General features: G+C 36.9%; 1 protein-coding gene across 2 annotated transcripts in view; it reads right to left on the bottom strand.

Moving 5' to 3' along the window:
* F8 (coagulation factor VIII) overlaps positions 1-19,870 on the bottom strand; it is a 292,803-nt gene extending 272,933 nt beyond the window's left edge. Inside the window, exon 1 of one of the 2 annotated variants that reach the window (XM_053579849.1) lies at positions 19,515-19,870. In XM_053579849.1, coding sequence (XP_053435824.1) covers positions 19,515-19,660 — 146 coding nt within the window. In that variant the 5' untranslated portion in view covers positions 19,661-19,870. The remainder of the gene's footprint in view (positions 1-19,514) is intronic. The other variant, XM_053579850.1, reaches the window with a different exon arrangement.
* Positions 19,871-21,172: the final 1,302 nt, after the last annotated feature.

The following is a 21,172-nucleotide window of genomic DNA, read 5'->3' on the forward strand; positions in this document are numbered from 1 at the left end:
GTAGGTTTAGGAACTATGTCTAACATAGAACAAAGCACAGTTTCTTTAAAATGCAAAGGGCCAGAAGGACAGGCAGCCAGCTTATGTCCCTACATTGCTCCCATAGCTGTTAACTTCTGGGGAAGGGACTTGTTACAACAATGGGGATCTATGTTAACTATCCCTACTATTTCAAATGCTACTAAGAATATAATGCTTAACATGGGTTATGATCCTACACACCCTACTCCAGTAAGGGAGCCAGAAGTAATCTGTATGGGAAATGACAAAACAGGATTAGGCTTGCCAGCCATTTCAGAGGATTTTTATTAGGGGCCCCTGTGCAGCGCTTTGCCCTCTCATTACAATGGAAAACAAATAAGCCTATCTGAGTAGAATAGCGGCCCCGTCCTCTAGAAAAATTAGAAGCACTACATCAATTAGTTGAGGAACAACTCCAAGCAGGTCATATACAACAGACCATAAGCACATGGAATAGTCCAATTTTTGTAATAAAAAAAAATCAGGAAAATGGAGAAGGTTAACCAATATAAGAGAAATCAATTCTATTATTCACCCAATGGGAGCCTTGCAGCCAAGTATCCCAAATCCAACTTTAATCGCAAAACATTCTCGTATAATTATAATTGATTTAAAAGATTGCTTTTTAAACATCCTACTGCAGCCTCAAGATGCAGAGAGGTTTGCATTCACTATACCGGCTCTAAATCAAAACTGGCCAGCCAAGAGATTCCATTGGAAGGTCCTGCCTCAAAGAATGCTTAATAGTGCTACTTTATGTCAGTTGTTTGTAGATCAGCCTCTAGAAGAAATCAGAAAGGAATTTCCTGAAAGTTTGTGTTTACATTACATGGATGATATTTTATTGGCCCATCCATGTTTTAAAAAATTACAGGAATTGTTTCAAATGGCCTCTTTAAAATTTAAGGAATATGGCTTATAGAGTTCAGAAGATAAAATACAAAATCAAGAGCCTTGGGAATATTTAAGATATCGTATAACAGCTCAAAATATAATTCCACAAAAATTCAAATTATGATCATAGAGATTCTCTTAAAACTTTAAATGATTTCGAAAAGTTATTAGGAGATATAAATTGGATTAGACCTACTTTGGAAATTACCACATATACTGTTAAAAATCTCTTTTCCATTCTTGAGGGAGACTCTTATTTGAACAGCCCCAGGACGCTGACCCCTGAGGCTGAAAAAGAATTGCAATGGATAGAAGCACATATTCAAGATGCTCAATTAAATCATATTTCTAAAAATAGCAACTTTTATATCTATATATTCCCACTATACATTCTTCTACAGGTTTAATAGTACAAGAAACAGCCTTTATTGAATGGTGCTTTTTATCAAATAAAGCATCCAAAAAGATAGAAACTTATGTTTACAAGATGGCCTTGGTAATTTTAAAAGGTCGTCAAAGACTTAGACAACTAGTGGGCGAGATCCTGAGAAAATAGTAGTTCCTTTAACTAATAACCAGATTAATGACTTGCTTATGTTGAATATTGAATGGCAAACTGCTTTGTGTAATTATATTGGAATAATTGACAATCATTATCTTCAGGATAAAAGAATTCAGTTCCTTAAAAATACTTCTTGGATTTTACTTAAGATTGTTAAATTAGAACCTATTCCTGAAGCTCAAAATTTTTATAATGATGCTAATAAATTAGGCATTTCCAGATATATTGGTCCTCATTCTCAAAAGGTGCAACAATTTCCTTATTCATCAGTAAAAAAGGCAGAGTTACATGCTATTATCATGCTATTAACTGATTATGCTGACCAAATAATAAATGTGGTCAGTGATTCAATATATTCCACACTTGTTGTTCAAAAAATTGAAATAGTCACTTTACCAACTAATACAGAGGAGCTTAATATGTTATTCATTTCTTTGCAGCAATTAATCAGGAACAGAAAATTTCCTTTATATATTACACATGTTTGAGCTCATTCTAATTTACCAGGACCCATAGCTGAAGGAAATCAAGCAGTAGATCAATTAATTGTGTCTGTAGTTACAGCTCAACATGAACATGCCTTACATCATACAAATGCTAAGGCATTAAAGAGAAGACATAATATTTCATGGCATTCAGCGAGGACAATAATTCGATCATGCCCTGCCTGTCAACCATTAACTGCTCCTCATTTACCAATTGGAGTTAATCTTAGAGGTTTACAATCCAATCAGTTATGGCAAATGGATGTGACTCAGATTCCAGAATTTAGAAAATTAAAATATATTCATCATTCTGTAGATACTTATTCTCATTTCTTGTGGGCATCAGCGTTATCATCAGAAAAAGCTGATGCATTAATTTCCCATCTTTTAAAAGCATTTTCTGTTATGGGAAAACCTTCCAGTATAAAAACTAATAATGGGGGTGGCGCCTGTGGCTCAGTGAGTAGGGTGCCAGCCTCATATACTGAGGGTGGCAGGTTCAAACCCGGCCCCATCCAAACTGCAACAAAAAAATAGCCAGGCGTTCTGGCGGGCACCTGTAGTCCTAGCTACTCAGGAGGCTGAGGCAAGAGACTCACCTAAGCCCAAGAGTTGGAGGTTGCTGTGAGCTGTGGAGGTTGCTGTGAGCTGTGGAGGTTGCTGTGAGAGTTGCCACAGCACTCTACAGAGGGCAACAAAGTGAGACTCTATCTCTAAAAAAAAACAACTGATAATGGATCTGCTTACATTTCTAATAAATGTCAAGATTTTTTCAAACTACATAACATAAAACATATTACAGGTATTCCTGAAAACAGTACAGGACAAGCAATTATTGAAAGACAAAACAGAATGTTAAAAGAGATGCTTTTGAAGCAAAGTAAAGGGGGAGAACTATATAATATAACCCCCAGAAATAGAATATCTTCAGCTCTTTTTACTTTAAATTTTTTGAATATGAATGATGAAGATGAAACACCTGCATTTAAACATTGGGTGATAGTTACCTCTCCACCATTAGAACAACCTGTATATTATAAAAACACCTTAACCTGGGCAGCGCCTGTGGCTCAAGGAGTAGGGTGCTGGTCCCATATGCCGGAGGTGGTGGGTTCAAACCCAGCCCCAGCCAAAAAAAAAAAAAAACACACACACACACACAAAAACACCTTAACCAATTCTTGGGTTCCAGCACAGGTTATACAATGGGGGAGAGGTTATGCTTATATTTCTACAAGAAATACTAAACTTTGGGTTCCAGATAAAAATTTGAAGCTCCAGCATAATATTGAGGAGCTGTCTCATCATGGGAAAGAAAAGGAGGAACGTTAAGGGGGTGACAGCATCTTTCCAGAAGATGGCGCTGACACCAAAGAGACACAGATGCCTGGTCCATAAGAACCAAAGGAATGAAGTAGGCGCAGTTGTCCTAGATCAACTACAATGGCTTAGTACTGAAGCCAAGAATGTGGTAATCAGAACAAAACAAATTAATGCTGTTAATATTTTCTTAGCTATGCTTGCCATCTTATTCGCACCTACTACAGGTCAAAAATTTGAGATTTGGACTTATGTCCCTAATCCTCCTATTTTAAGAGGAGTAAGTTAGTTGGAACCTAGGGTGCCTATCAATGTTAATGACTCATCTTGGCTCCCAGGACCTTATGACACCAGAGGGCCTTTTAAGCCTGAGGAAGAAGGCACAGTAATTACTAATTACACCACTGGAGTAACCAGTCCACCTATCTGTTTTGGACATAAACCACAATGTCTTGATTTAACTTTACAATCTTGGGTCAGCATTTTTGATCATAATCCTGACCAGTCAGATCCTTAAAATATGGTACGAGAAATGTTAATGTTAAGTGCTTACTCCTTACATAGGAAAAGCACTGGTAAAGCTTTAGTTGATATTGAATTTCCACCTTGTACCATGCACTACTTTAAGGAAATTAAAGATTGGATTTGTTGGACTAAGTGTAAGGGAAAGTTTCCTTACATGTTGGTTAACACCACCAGTAGTGAAGTGCTGAACTGGGGAACAATGGTTACTTTAGTAGATGCTTCTGGAGCCTTAGTTCCATTAATTTACCATTCGACAGATACAAGTTTCTTTCTAATAAGGACAAAGAAAGTGTGGTATTGTCTGGCACTATGAAATGGAGTAACAGTGGATTTTCTCCTCCCTCTCCTGGAATAGCAACTTATCCAAACCAAAATCATCTCTGGAAAGTTGCTGCCACTTCACAACCTATTAAAGCCTGGACAGGAGGTTTATATCAACATTCTGGTACTCATCATTTTGAAATGAAATTTGAAGTAAAAGAAATAAAATATATTCAAGCTTGTTTACAATCGTGTTGTGTGTGACTGAAAGGCACTATTACCTAGAATAAAGCCACAAGAGAACTTTTTTGCCCAAAATGTCAAATGTTCACTTGCATGAATAATTCTGTCAGTTTTGACCCTTCTAAGGAACAGTTATATTTGCTGTAGGCATGCACTGGCGTGTAGCTTCCAGTCAACTTGGCCTCATCTGTGGCAAGAATCACCTGCCTGTCTGTGTTGCAGTTGCTAGCAGATTGCATTTTGAAGAGAAGTAAGCATTTTATCAGATTGCTGATAGCTGCCATTTTGAGAATCATTGCTGTGACCACTACTGCTGCCACTGCAGGTGTTGCTTTGACTCAAGAAGTCAAAACACAGAATTTTGTTGCTGATTGGCATAAGAACAATTATGGACTTCCCAGAAACAAACTGACACTGATTATATAATGAACTTTCTGATTTAGAACAAGCTGTCATTATGTTAAGAGATGAATTAGTGGGTGGAGCCCGTGGCTCAGTCAGTAGGGCGCCGGCCCCATATACCGAGGGTGGCGGGTTCAAACCTGGCCCGGGGCAAACTGCAACCAAAAAAATAGCCGGGCGTTGTGGTGGGCACCTGTAGTCCCAGCTACTTGGGAGGCTGAGGCAAGAGAATCGCTTAAGCCCAGGAGTTGGAGGTTGCTGTGAGCTGTGTGAGGCCACAGCACTCTACTGAGGGCCATAAAGTGAGACTCTGTCTCTACAAAAAAAAAAAAAAAGAGATGAATTAGTGAGTTTAAAGAAGCAGTTTAGACTTAAGTGTGATTAGAATATAACAACTTTTTGTATTACTCCTGTTATGTATAATGAAACCAAATTTCCTTAGGATAAGGTTAGAAAACATTTGTTAAACCATGAGAATTTAACTGCTGACATTGTTAAATTACAACATGAAGTGTATTCCACTTTTCAATGAAAATTAGGAAATATTGATGGAGACTCCATACTGCAAGGTATTGAGGATGGAATTGAGCAGTTAAATACTATGCCTAAAATTAATGGGCTTGTTAGTAGCTCAGTTGGCTCATTTGCTTTATTATTAATTTTATGTTTGATTTTATATATTATTTGTAAGAGAGTGAATCAAAATAAAGCGAGTGATAGACATGCAGCTGTGTTTGCCTTGATGATGACTGATATAAATATCAAGTGTCAGAAAAAGAAAGGGGAAATACAGGTGAAAAGCCTATATGTCTCTGTGTCAACCTGCCTGAGAGAGAGCAGTGACAGTTTCTTGCTTTACACAATAACGCTGGGGTCTAGGCTGCACTCAAACAATAAGTCGTTAAGCCTGGATGCTTTGGAGGTAAAAGTCCAGCCCCAGTGACACATCAGCCATAAAGCCTGAAGGCTTTGGAGGTAAAAGTCTAGCCTGAGTGATATGGCAAGGGGCTGATACATGCAAGGCATGTCATCAGTAAGTCTTTGAAACCAGCAGGATGTGATTTAGCAAGATAATAAATCTCTGCCTCCAGGTGGTCATGGGCCTCTGGAGACCTGAGATACAATCCGCTCTATCCCCTGCTATAGTCTTGTGACATACCAGTTTGCAGGCAAACAGTAAACAACATGCTTTCTATTATTATTAGAGTAGAAGAATGTATATCAGTTGATCAGTAGTCTAACAGGCTCCAGGAAAAGGATGATTTGTTTTTTGTAATAGACCCCTGAAGCCATTGTGTGATTATTGATTAATAGTGTGTACGTACAGAATGGCTATTTAAGCTGGTCAGAAATAAAGAAGTTTGCTTCTTGCCACCAAGAGCTTATAGTCATTCTTTGCCCTATACTATTTCAAAAGCAGGTTTTACCAACGCATCATCGACCACCTGAACTGCCATTCACACAACATCTGACCCCCCCTCCCCAATTCCATGGAGGACCACGAAGACATAAAACTAAGAAGCATGAGGATAAAGGGGACTGTCATGGAGATAGACATGGCTATGTAAGAAGGTACTTGATCTTTAGCCATTAGGACACACATTGCCAACCCAGGGAAGACCATACCTGTTTCACAGGACACATAACACTTCCTTAGGATGGATGGGACTTAACAACTAAGGGCAGCAGAGGCTGTCCCAGAGCCTACCCTGCAGCCCACTTCACCCTGCTTCCCCAGTTGTTGATCCCCAGAACATTCCAAATAAAATTCCTGGACATTAATCTCCATCTCAGAGTCCATTTCAAGGGAATACAACCTGTGCCATATAATTCATATCCAAATGTACTTTAATGTCATCCATCCATAAAAATTCCCATAGAACTGATCTTGACATAGTATTGGTTTTTAGTCTTTTTAACATGATTTGATACCTATATCATTGAGTGTCCTCCTTCCTTTACTCCATTTATTCTATCTGCTGGCCACTCTGTGATTTATGCACTTTCACATTCATCAATCCATCTCTAATTTGTCCCTTTTCCCATTTTATATCCTTGGTTCTGCTGAGTCTACCCCAGCCACTTTCTCCAAAGTTTCCACTGGTTTCTAATAAGACTCAACTCCATGTGCACTGATAAGTATTTTGACATAAGCTAGCACAGTGCTTCCACTTTAAATAATTTCTGACTAAAATGAACATATATGACACATAGAAAATGTTTTCTAGAGCAAGATACTAGAAGAGCACAGAGAGGAAACTATCAAGAGCACACAGAAACACCTTTTTTCCCTTTGATGGAAGAGTAAAAAAAAATGTCGAAGATAGACACACAAAATTGTGAGACAGAAAAACAGAAGGCCTAGATCCTAAGTTAAGCAGTATGTGGTTCAGGGAAGGGCTCTCTATTTAAAGAGACATATGAGACATTCCTAACATCAGTACCATGTAAGGGTGAGGTTCACTTCTGAGATGAGTCTGTCTATACAGTCTAATACACATCTTCCCAGCCACAAACCTTTTCCCTTAGAGTGAATATTTCCCATTGCAGCAAAAACATGTCATTTTTTTTGCCTGTCTCAGTTTCAGGGTAATCTGCATAGTAAGTGACAAAATGTTCCAGGGTTCAAATGTTTTGCTCCTTCCTAACTATTCTAAGATTTTTGTTTGTGCATTTCCTTTGGGATCTGATATATAAATCCTGCTAAATACATTTCACATTTGTCCTTGACATCAACTGTTTGTTCTTTCACATTTTATCTAAAACCAATCGGAAAACCTATTATATTCTCTGACCTTTGCTTAGAAGAAGCTGAACAGCTGCAGGAACAGATAATATAAAACTGAATTTTCCCAGCTATTTATTTTAATCCTTGGCAGAGGCTCTCAGGATGTGTCTAGAGTCAGCTTATCCTGTTAATCAGTATCAAAATAATCTATATTATAAAATGGTATCATAAAAATAAAAATTCTATCAACTTCTTTCCTGGCAAATAACATGTGACTGCCTATAAAACAACAGAAAGCTAGATAATAAATGAATTATTTACTCTATTGGATTTAATTTTACATAAAAATGATTATTCACTATGCCTCAGGCTGCTTGTTAAATGGACATTACAATACAAAGCAAGGCCAACATTAAAAGATAAATGACTGTTCAATTAGATACCAGCTACTGACAATCTGGGCCTTTACTTCAAAGTCATTAAAATTGCTAAACTGCACACTTTGTAGACCATAGAATGAACTTGAATCCCTTCCATACATATATACAAAAATGAACTAAAAGTGAATCAAAGTCCTCAATACAAGAGCTAAAACTATAAAACTCCTAGAAAAAAATATAGTTGTAAATCTTGTGATCTTGGGTTTGGCAATACATCAAAAATACATTTAACTAAAGGGAGAAAAGATAAATTGGACTTCATAAAAATGAAAAACTTTATGCTTCAAAGGATACCATTAGGAAAGTGAAGTAACTACCCATAGAATGGTAAAATATTTGTATATGATAGTTCTGATAAGGGTGTAATCTACATTATCAAGGAGATAAATTTTACAACTAAATAATAAAAGACAAAAAATCCAATTTAAAAATAGGTAAAGAATTTTTATTTCTCCAAAAGTCCATTGATAGATGAATGCATAAATAAAATACAGGATAGCTATACAATGGAATATTATTCAGCCATAAAGAGAAATGAAATACTGATACATGCTACACAATGGGAGAACGCTGAAAACATTATGCTAAGCTAAAGATGCTAGGCAGAAAAAGCTATCTATTGTATGATTCCTTTACATGAAATGGAATAGGCAAAATCATAGTGACAGACAGTAGGTAAATGGTTGTCAGGGCCTGGAGGAGGGAGAAAAATTGGTAATGACTGCTTAATAAGTACAGGGTTTCTTTGGGGGGTGATGAAAATATTCTGAAACTAGAGATGATAATTGCACCACTTTACGGATTTACTAAAAACCATTGAATTGTATACGTTAAAATGGTGAATTTTTATGGCACGTAAATAAAAAGGTGAATATTTAAGAAATCGAACGAACAAACAAAAAAATAAAACTCTACACTGACGCACTGAAACTTTATAGTGAATTTTATAGTATGCAAGTTGTACCTCCATAGACTTAAAAACGGGTAAGAAAATATTCTGAACTTTATACTGTTAAGTTTAATAACTCAGATGAAATTCCTTAAAAGAAATTATTTAGAACAACCTTAAAAGAAATATAAAATTCAAATATCCCTTTAGCTTTAAAAAAAAGAATTCATAATTAAGATTCATTATATAAAGCAACAACAAGACCAAACTAATCCAAAACAAAACCTTCCAGCTTAACATGGTTTCCCTGGTTAATACACTTCAACATTTTAAGAAAGAAATGATAATGATTCTACATAAACTCTTCCATAAGTTAGAAAACTGAAAACTTCTCAACTCATTTCATGAGGATAGTATTACTCTTATACCAAAACCAGAGAGTAACATTACAAGAAAATCACAGATAAATATTTATCACAAACATAAACAAAAAACCCCCAAATAATGAAATACCATAGGTGATTTAAACAACAAAAATTTATATTTTCACAATGCTGGAGGTGGGAAGTCCATGATTAGAGTGCCAGCATGGTTGGTTTCTAGTGAGGGCTCTCTTCTTGGCTACCTTCTCACTGTGTGTTCATATGGCTTTTCTTTAAGGCATGTCCATGGAGAGACAGAGAGAGATCTTTCTTTCTTCTTCCTATAAGGCTGCCAGTCCTATTGAACTAGAACTCCATCTTTATGACCTCATTCAACCTAAATTACCTCCTAAATGCTCTATCTCTAAACTTATTTGCATTTGGGGGTTAGGATTTCTTTTTTTTTTTTTTTAAGACAGAGTCTCACTTTGTCACCCTTGATAGAGTGCTGTGGTGTCACAGCTCACAGCAACCTCCAACCTCCAGCAACCTCCAGGTGATCCTCTTGCCTCAGCCTCCCAAGTAGCTGGAACTACAGGCACCCACCACAATGCCCAGCTCTTTTTAGAGATGGGGTTTGGCTCTTGTTCAGGCTGATCTTGAACCCAGGGCAATCCACCTGCCTTGGCCTCCCAGAGTTCGTCCAGTCTGGGGGTTAGGATTTCAACATATGAATTTGGACTGGGACATAATTCAGGCCATAACAAAAATATTACCAAAATAATACAACAAAACCAGGTGGGCTTTTCCTCCTGGGAATATATATCTTGTTCCTCATGAAAAAAAAAAAATCAGTCAAGGTTGGGGTGGCACCTGTAGGTGAGTAGGGTGCCGGCCCCATATACTGAGGGTGTGAGGGTGGCAGGTTCAAACCTGGCCTTAGCCAAACTGCAACAAAAAAATAGCCGGGCATTGTGGCAGGCGCCTATAGTCCCAGCTACTTGGGAGGCTGAGGCAAGAGAATCGCCTAAGCCCAGGAACTGGAGGTTGCTATGAGCTGTGTGACACCATGGCACTCTACCCAGGGCGATAAAGTGAGACTCTGTCTCTACAAAAAAAAAAAAAAAATCAGTCAAGGTCATCCACTGTACCAACAGGATAAACAAGATAAACTTTATGATCATTTCAATGCATGCAGAAAAAGCATTTGACAAATCCAGCACCCAATCTTGAAAAAAATTCTCTAGACATGTAGGAGGGAACTTCTTCAATGTAATAAAGGACATCTATGAAAAAATTACAGGTAACATTATACTTAATGGTGAAATACTGAATTATTTCCCTCTGAAATCAAGAACAACGTAAGGATTTCTGCTATCACCAGTTCTATTCAACACTGTACTCACCCATGTAGTAAGCTACAAATATATAAATAAATAGCATCCAGTTTGAAAATGAAGAAGCAAATTGTAATTATTTGCAGAAAACATTATTGTATCAAAACCATATGGTACTGGAACAAAATTAGAGACATAGACATCTGGAACCACATAGAAAACCATGAGATGAAACTAATATCTTACAGTCATCTGATCTTTGATAAACCAAACAAGAACATACACTGGGGAAAAGGATCCCTATTCAACAAATGGTGCTGGGGGAACTAGATAGCTACATGTAAAAGGCTGAAACTGGAACCACAATGTTTCTCCACTCACTAAAATTGATTCAAGATGGACAGAAGATCTAAATATAAGGCATGAAACAATAAAAATTCTCCAAGAAAGTGTGGAAAAAACATTGGAAAGTATCAGCCTGGGGAAAGACTTTATGAAGAAGACTCCAGTGGCAATTGTAACAACAACAAAAATAAACAAATGGGACTTAATTAAGCTGAAAAGCTTCTGTACGGCTAAGGAAACAACAACCAAAGCAAACAGACAACCTTCAGAATGGGAAAAGATTTGCATATTATGAATCAGACAAAAACATGATAACTAGGATCTACAGATAACTCAAATTAAGCAACATAAAAAGAGTCAACAATCCCTTATATCAGGGGATAAGAGAAATGAATAGAGCCTTCTCTAAAGAAGACAGACGAATGGCTAACAAACATTTGAAAAAATGCTCATCATCCCTAATTATCAGAGAAATGCAAATCAAAACCACCCTGAGATATCACATAACCCCAGTGAGAACGGCCTTCATCACAAAGTCTCAAAGCTGTAAATGCTGGCGTGGCTGTGGAGAGAAGGGATCACTTTTACACTGCTGGTGGGTCTGCAAACTAATACAACCTTTTTGGAAGGAAGTATGGAGAACCCTCAAAGAACTCAAACTAGACCTCCCATTTGATCCTGCAATCCTATTACTAGGCACCTACCCAGAAGAAAAATAATCATTTATCATAAGGACATATGCACTAGACTGTTTATTGCTATTCAATTTACAATTGCCAAATTCGGCAACAACCTAAACGCCCACCAACCCAGGAGTGGATTAACAAGCTGTGGTATATGTATACCATGGAATACTATTCAGCCACAAAAAAGATGGTGACTTTACATCTTTTGTATCAACCTGGATGGAGGTTAAACACATTCTTCTTAGTAAAGCATCACAAAAATGGAGAAGAATCCAATGTACTCAATTCTGATATGACAACAACTGATGCTACTACATGGTGGGGGGGGGAAGGGGGAGTGGAGAGAGGGAAGGAGGGAGGGGGTGGGGTTAAAGTCTGTGACACACCTCTTAGGAGTGGGATACAATTGTAAGAGGGATTTTACCTAACAAATGCAAGCAGTGTAACCTGGTTCTTTGTACCCGCAATGAATCCCCAACAATAAAAAAAGAAAAGAAAACACTAATGTATCTGTAGAAATACTAAAGACAGTGCAAAAAGCTACTGGAGCTAAAATGCAAATTTAGCAAGGTTGGAGTAAATGAGGTCAATATATAAAAATCAATGGAATTTCTACATATTAGTAACAAATGATTGGAAAATGAAAGTAAATTATAATGGTATAATTAACAATAGCATCAAAACCCCACAAATATTTAGGAATACAGTTAATAAAATGTGTGTAAGAACTATTACTATAGGCTATAAAATATTCGATTCTCCTCAAATTGATCTATCGATTCACTTTAATTCCAGTAAAAATCCCAGGAGCCTACTTGGTGGGTATTGGTTAGTTGACGATAAAATTAATGTGTAAATGTAAAAGTATATCAAAAGCAATTTTTTTTCTTTTTTTATTGTTGGGGATTTCAAAAGCAATTTTAATAAAGAACAAAGTTGGAGGTTTTAGACTCTCTGATACTAAGATTTATTATAAAGTTATAAATCCAAGTGTGGTAACTCTTGCCTGTGATCCTAGCACTCTTGAAGACTGAGATGGAAGGATTGCCTGAGGTCAGAGGTTAAGACCAGCCTGAGCAAGCACAAGACCCATATCTAGTAAAAATAGAAAAATTAGGCAGGGTGCGGTGGCTCACACCTGTAATCCCAGCACTCTGGGAGGCCCAGCACTCAGGAATCCAAAACCAGCCTGAGCAAGCACGAGACCCTATTTCTACTAACAATAGAAACCTAGCCAGGCATAGTGGTAGGTGCCTCTAGTCTTAGCTACTCTGAAGGTTGAGGCAAGAGGATCTCTTGAGCCCAAGAGTTTTAGATTGCTGTGAGTTATTGCACCAGGGAACTCTACTCAAGAGTGACAGAGTAAGACTCTGTCGAAAGAAAGCAAGGGAAGAAAGGAAAGAAAGAAAAAGAAAAAGAAAAAAATTAGCCAGGTGTGGCGGCTTCACCTATAGTCCCAGCTACTCTGGGGTCTGATAAAGGAGACTTGCTTGAACCCAGGGATTTGTGTGTGAGCAAGGCTGATGCCATAGCACTTTAGGGCAACAGAACAAGACTCAGTCTTAAAAAGAAAAAAAAAATTATTATAAAGTTACAGTAATCAAAACTGAGGTACTGGCATACCATAAGACTTGCCTATCTACATAAGACTGCAGACTTGCCTATCTACAGTTATTTAAATTTCTACAAATGTGTCAAGGCAATTCAATAAAGAAAGAAAAGTCTTCACATCATACAGAAAATTTAATTCAAAATGTGTTCCAGAAAAAAACATATTGGAAAATCTTTGTGAACTTGAAGCATGCAAAGATTTCCTAGGACAGTAAAAAAAGCATAAATCATCGAACTTTATTACAATTGCTCATTTCTGACATTTGAAAGATCGCATTTAGAAAATGAAAATATAAGCTATAGAATGGGGAGAAAATGTTCAAAACAGGTACAATTAAAAAGTATTGCTGAAAAAAGAAAGGGCACAGAATAATGCATACTATATGATTCCACTGATACAAAATTCTAGAACAATTGAAAATGAATCTGTAATATTCATAAAGCAGCTTACTGCCTGAGACCAGGTGAGGGTAGGGAGACTCACTAAAAAGCTACAGGAGGGCTGATGTAAATATTCTGTATCTTGATTAGAGTAGTGGTTATGCAAGTGTATGCATTTGTCAAAATGCCTCAAACTGCACATTTAAAAAATCAATGTGCTTCATTGTACACATATGTAAATTATACCTGTGGTAGGTAAAATTTGGGCCCTTATGACCTTTCTCCCCTGGTGTTATGCCCAATAATATATGTTACTTGACAAAAGAAACTTTGTAGAAAGAATTAAGGTTGCTAATCAACTATTCTTCAGATGGAGAGAGTATCCTGAATTATCCAGGTGGGCCCAATGTAATCACATGACTCCATACAGTGGTTCTCAACCTTCCTAATGCTGGGATGTATTTTCATTGTTACAAAGGGGTCACAACCCAAAGGTTGAGAACCACTGCCTTAGAAGAAAGTCAGAAAGATGCAGTGGAAATTGAAGTCAGAGAAATTATAAGCAATACAGAGACCTGATGTATGAAGTAATTGAATTATGCTAACATTCCAAATGAGCCTAGAAGTGGATTCTCTCCCAGAGCCTCCACTAAAGAGTGCAGCCCTATCAACAGCTTGGTTTTGGCCTTATATGATCCTGTCTAGAGTACCAAGCTGAGCCCAGCTTGACTTTTAACCCCTGGAAACTGGAAACTATGCAATTATAAATGATAAATTTGAGGTGATTCATTATATAGAAATAAGAATTTAATATGGTACTAAAAGTTGATACAAATAGTATAAAATAACTCAATAAGCAAATAAAAAGGCAATTAAAATCATACTCCTAAATTACCTTTGGATTAAAGATGAAATCAAAGAAGATGTTACAAACTGTCCTGAAAATAATGAAAACCCTTTATGATAATTATGCCATAATGTGTATCAAAACATTATACTGTATTCCTTAAATGCAATTTTTGTCAATTATACCTCAATAAAACTGGGTGTAAACCAGTGTGAATACTCCACATTGGAAGGTCCCAAAGCTGCAGATGCTGGCATGGGTGCAGTGAGAGGGGAACACTTATGAATTGTTGGTGGGATTGCAAACTAATACAGCCGCTTTAAAAAGAAGTATGGAGAATCCTCAAAGAGCTAAAAGTAGACCTTCCATTTGATCCCATAATCCATTAGGTATCTACTCATAAGAAAAAAATGATTTTACCATAAGGACATTTGCACCAGGATGTTTATTGCAGCTCAATTCACAATCACCAAGATGTGGAAAACATCCAAGTACCCATCAACCCATGAATGGATTAACAAGCTGTGGTATATGTATACCATGGAATACTATTCAGCCATAAAAAGAGGGAAACTTTACATCTTTTGTATTTATCTGGATGGAGCTGAAGAACATTCTCCTTAGGAAAGTATCTGAAGAGTGGAAAAATAAACATCCCATGTACTCAGTACTAATTTGAAACTAGTAGATGAACAACTACAGGCCCACATGAGAGAAAAACACAATTAAAATCAAGAAGGGGAGGGAGTTTGATGTGCTCTAACCTGGCAGGCACAATGTTGGGGTAGATGGCACACCTCTTGGGTGAAGGACTCAATCACAACAGGGACTTTACCTAACAAACACCAACAATGTAACCTAATTGTATGCACCTTTATATTAATTTTTAAAACTGAGAATAAACAAGAATTACCTGGGGAGTGAATTGTTCTTTGAGGATGGGAGGGGCCTAAGAACCTGAATTTTATTTATTTATTTATTTTTGAACTTGCATTCTTCCTGGGCAATTCCTATGCACATGAAGTCTGAGAACTAATACCTTAATGGAATTCAGATTTAAAGTGATTTTTAAAGAAAGTTGGGGCCTGATTAATGAATATGAAATGTTGCTTATTTCTTTATTTTTCTGAGCTCTGCAGATTAGAAAAGTTTTTTCCTGAAAAGTTTTCCTGCAGAAGTCAAATCAACTTGAGAGGATAAGTGTCTTGAATATTAATAAAGGTATGTGGAGATAGCATAGTTCAACTGTTCACTTTTTGCATAAGAAATTTCAGTGTTCATCTTTTCCCACTGGAGAAAGTAAAACAGACTGAGGTTTTACATATTGATGTGTGAACATTGCATTGCTACATGCCAATTATATGGCACATTTAATGAATCAATAGCTTATTTTCTGCTTGGTGAAAATAAAAAGAAAACCCTTTATTCCAAAACCTATGGGATATATAAAAGGTGTTCTCTGAGAAAGATATAGAGCTTTAAGTGCCTTCACTATTAAAAACAAAGGACAATGGCTCAGCGCCTATAGCTCAGCAGCTAGGGCACCAGCCACATACACCGGGGCTGGTGGGTTCAAACCCAGCTCGGGCCTGCTAAAACAACAATGACAACAACAACAACAAAAAATAGCCAGGCATTGTGATAGGTGCCTGTAGTTCCAGCTACTTGGGAGGCTGAGGCAAGAGAATCACTTAAGCCCAAGAGTTTGAGGTTGCTGTGAGCTGTGACATCATGCCACTCTACCCAAGGTAACATAGTGAGACTCTGTTTCAAAAAAAAAAAAAAAAAGAATATATTACTTTTTCTAAATATTAGGGGAAAAGTCAGAAAGATTAAGCCAAAAGAAACTAAGAAGAGATCACGGATAAAGATAAAATCTAAAAAATCATCATACATCCATCCAAAAGTAACCAGGAAAACCAAATAAACTCAAAGCTCATTCTGTGAAAACACTACTGACAAAATAGACAACTCCTCAGCTTGTTTAAGGAAAAATGATAAAAATAGCAAAAATATATGAATTTCTGAATGCTAGAGGGCATGTAATTACCGACAATGAAAAAAATCATGAAAGAATGCTGTAAGTGGCAACAATTTGAAAAAATAAAGAAAATTATTTGTATTCTACGCAATAGAAAAAGATGAAACACTCATCAATTGATTTATGTACTCCAAGAAGGTATGGGTTTGTGTATTTTGTGTCAGGAACTTTATTAACATAATCTATTTGATCATCAACATAGTAAAGATGAAAAAAATTATGGCAAATGTGAATAGAAGTAACAATCTCAAGTAAAATCATAGAGTAGAAGGAATGTTCACTTTCATTGTCTTAGGTTTTTCTGATAAATTCGTTAAGATAAGAAAATGCAATAACTGGCTATAAATCTTGGAAAAGAGCTAAAATCTGTCTCATATGGCTGATGATTCAATACCCATCAAGACTCTAGGATAAAATTACTGGAATACATGAAAACCTATAGATTTTCTCTATTTGGTAATAAGCACTTAAGAGACAGAAACAGGAGAAAACTGTTTCATTAAGCATAGCAACCTTTATGAAATGCAGAGATAAACATGACAATAAAACAACTTAAATTTATTATATTTGTAAAATTAATACATGTTTAATGAAATTTCGATTAGAATCAGAACAGGGCTTGGCTCTTTTTAATGGGAAGAATAAAATGCCTAAGAATAGCTAAGGAAGGTACCAAAAGAGTAGAGAGGATTGCTTTTACTTACTAGACACCAGAAGATACAGGCTCATTGTAATCAAATCAATATGACATTGACATATCAATTTAATAATAGGTCAATAAAACAGCATAGTGAATCCAGAAATATCTACTAATGTATAGGATAATTTTGTATGATGAATGTGTTGATTCAAATCTGTGACCAAGAAATTCATTATTTGATAAATGGTGCTATCACAATAGGCTATTAATTTGAATGGAAAAAAACTAGACTGATCTTTCTCTTATGCCATACACAAAACATAATTATCAGATGAACTGAAGCCATAAATGTAAAAAGCAGAACAGTAAAAACTTTACAAGAAAATCTGAGAGACTACATGTGAATCTTTGAGGTGTGGGAGATATTTTAACCAACCTCACCAACTCTGAAGATACGAAAGCAAAAATATATTTGATTCTAAAAATTTAAAAAAATGGTAAAAGTTATAAACAAACTCAATAGACAATAGACCTTTGAGGAAACTGCAATATACATGACAAAGAATTAATACTTACAATATACTTTTTTATTAAATGTAAAAACCCAACAAGAATGGGCAAATGAATAGTCAAATACCCCCAAATAAATCTAGTAGCCAACAAGCATTTAAAAAGATGCTCAACCTCATTAGGAATAAAAAAGAGTGGCCAGGCAGAGTGGCTCATGCATGTAATCCTAGCACTCTGGGAGGCCACAGCAGATGGATTGCCTAAGTTCATGAGTTCAAAACCAGCCTGAGCCAGAGTAAGACTCCCATCTCTAAAAATAGCCTGGCACTCATTCTGGTGGGCGCCTGTAGTCCTAGCTACTCAGGAGGCTAAATTAAAGCAAGAGAATCACTTAAGCCCAAGAGCTGTGAGCTGTGATGCCAAGGCACTCTAATGAAGGGGACAAAAAAAAAAAACCAGAAAAAAATATATAAAAAAGAGCACAATTAAAGAAACGGTACAATAACACTCTATACCTATATAAAATTGGCAAAATTTAAAATCACGATAAAACTTATTACCAGTGTGAATGCAGAGAGAAGGACAGTACCATGATAGAAAAGTGTGAAAAGTTCCAGCCTTTTTGGAAATTAAAACTAAAATGGAAATTTCCCCTTTGTTCCAGTAACATCTGTCCTGACAATGTGTTGTACAAGAAATAAAAACACCAGTATTTAGTAATGTAATGATGTAGAACACAGTGGCAAAAAAACATTGGAATAAAATAAACGCATTGACTAAACACATGGTACAATTGACTTGGAGAGAGTTTTACTAGGTGTTAATGAGTGAGAAATGTGCCTATAGTACTCCAGTTTTTAAAAACAAATAATTATCAAGAAAACCTCGTGAATATATATTATCTTACTGGGGTTATGTGGAAGGAGGGTGGGGAGCCAAACAGAAAGAACAAAAAAGACTAAGTGACATTTAATATTTACATATGTTTATATCTGTATAATACACATTTAAAGAAGACAAAACAAAATTTAACATAAATGATTTCAGCATTCAATTCAATAAGCAATGAACAACAAAATGAGCAAAAGGAATTTAATTAATAAAATAGCAGAAACTAATGCAATAGAAAGAAAAATATGGATTAATAAATTGGACCAAAAGATGGTTCTTGACAAGACCAGTAAAATCAGGAAACCTCTTGGAAATATTATTTTTATAGTAGAGTCAAAAATAAGTAAGTAAACATGCAACATAAGGGATTAAAAAAGATATATTACTACAGACAAAAGAGTTTAACACAATCACAACAGGCTAAATTGATATTAGTACACTATGAAATCCAGGGATAGAGATTGCTTTGTAGAAAAACATATATAACCAAATTGACTGAAGTAGGGGCAGAAAATTTTGAATAAACAGATGACCATAGATAATATTGAAAAGGTTATTTAATAGTTTACTCTTCCAAAATGTGCCCAAACTCCCAAAAGATGAAAAATTTCTGAACTCTTGGCTAATATTATCCTAATCCCAAAGTATCCAAAGTTATCAAAAACACACCACATGTACACACAAGAGAACTACAGACTAAACTTGCATGTAATATTGAGTGGGTCTCAATCATCCTGATTCTCTCTGTGGAAGCTTGGGTAGGCAGAGGGATGTTTTGTTTTCTCTCTTAAGCCCCTTGCTCCTTCATCCTTCCTGTACTCTACTCTCTAGATTCCAGAGTGGCAGCATGTGCACAAAGAGAAGCAAAGGACAAAACCAAACAAAATATCAACTAATATGTCAGATCTATGAAAAGACTTGGCAACTAGCATTTATATCAATAGTTCAGATGTCTGCATGCCTTAATGAGACTATTCCTTTGGGTTCAACTAGTGTCACAGCCATCCTAACCTGATGTCTGCACCTTCATTCAACCCGAGTCACATCCCCACAATCTTGGCCCATGATCAGACCCTATAAAACACGTCTTTACCTTGTGTCCATGTGCAACTCGTCGAGCTGGTCACGATGTATATAGTCCCAGGACAGTTCCACTGTACCCAGGTAGTATCTTCTGGTGGCACTGAAGCTGAATTGCCAAAGGCACAGAAAGAAGCAGGTGGAAACCTCTATTTGCATGACTCTTATTGTTAGAAAACGTTAAACTGGAGAAATGAAAGATTAATTCTTCTCTAAAATATCTTTAGCTCCCCGGAGAAAAAAAGGTGTATTTTCTATGATTTAATGAAAATTCCCAAATTTTTTGCAAAGTATTTTAGAGGACTTCACCTGCTGAATGTGACAGAAACATGAGCACCACACAGTAACTGACAGGATTGCTTCCTTTTTGGCCGTGGGAAGCATACACAGGAAGAACTGAAGAAGGGAGGCTGAGCTAAAGCTTAACCCATTCACCTCTTAGAGCATTAGGGACATGATATGTCTGCTTTTATCAGAGCCTTTCAGGAAATGGAGGAGAAGGGAGAGGTCAAGGTGAAGAGGAGCTTTAATTTGTGATCATATTCCTAACCTACTCCAACACTCTTCCTTAGTGGCAGCAGCAAGAGAATTTCTGGTTGTTGTTGAAAATTCTGGAATGTATTTGAACAACCAAGAGTAACCAGTATCCTAATAGCCACTCTTCCTCTACCCTTGCCCCTCACGCAGCTGCCATAGAGTGACTTTTTAAGAAGGGTTCTTCTGCTCAGAATCCTTCAATGGTTTCTGACTTCCTCAGAGTAAAATCCTACATCTTTCTTTACAATGGCCTACAGTGTTCCACATGGTCTGCATACCCCTCTCCTGGCATCTGTGGTCGCATTTCACTCTATCTACATTCTAAGTGCTTTACCTCAACTGGCGCTAATGATACACCTCTGGGCTTCGCTTTTCTTGATAGAACTCACAACCACCTGGCATATTTTGTTTCTTTATTTTGCTATGTTGTTACCTGGCACATTTTAAGGTTTACATTTGGCCCAGGTACAGGACATATCTCTTTACATCAATGTAGCCATGCTGCCGGGTGTGAAGGCTCAGGATGGTAATCCTAACACTCTGGGAGGCCAAGGCGGGTGGACTGCTTGAGCTCAGGAGTTCGAGATCTGCCTGAACAAGAGCGAGACCCTGTCTCTGAAAAACAAATAGCCAGGTGTTGTGGGGTGCAACTGTAGTTTCAGTTACTCGTGAGGCTGAGTTAAGAGAATCACCCGAGCACAAGAGTCTGAGGTTGCTGTGAGCTGTGACAACACAGCACTCAACCCAAGGGCGACTGAGCTAGACTCTGTCTCAAAAACAAATAATGTAGCCATGCTGAGCTCACACAGAGGCCCTACCCACGTTGATACATATAAGGGGGAGTTAAAGGTATTCTTGTTCATTCTATGGGTGATGAAACTAAAGCATGCATGTAAAGGTTGGGCAAGTTGTCACGTAGCTTGTAAGTGGTAGCAATCAAACCCATGCAAATCTGTCTCCAGAAATCATGTCCTAACAATTATGCTGTTTTCTCTGCCTTGGAAAACAATAAAACCCAGCTCTGCCCCCTGGCAGTCACAGTCCAAAGGGGGGAGACAGAAAGGTAGACAGTTACAATACAGGGTGATAAATTTTCTTCCAGGTGCTTCATACACAAACTATCTTATGAAGATA

This window comes from Nycticebus coucang, chromosome X (genome assembly GCF_027406575.1).
Source record: "Nycticebus coucang isolate mNycCou1 chromosome X, mNycCou1.pri, whole genome shotgun sequence".
In the NCBI taxonomy this organism is placed as follows: Eukaryota; Metazoa; Chordata; class Mammalia; order Primates; family Lorisidae; genus Nycticebus; species Nycticebus coucang.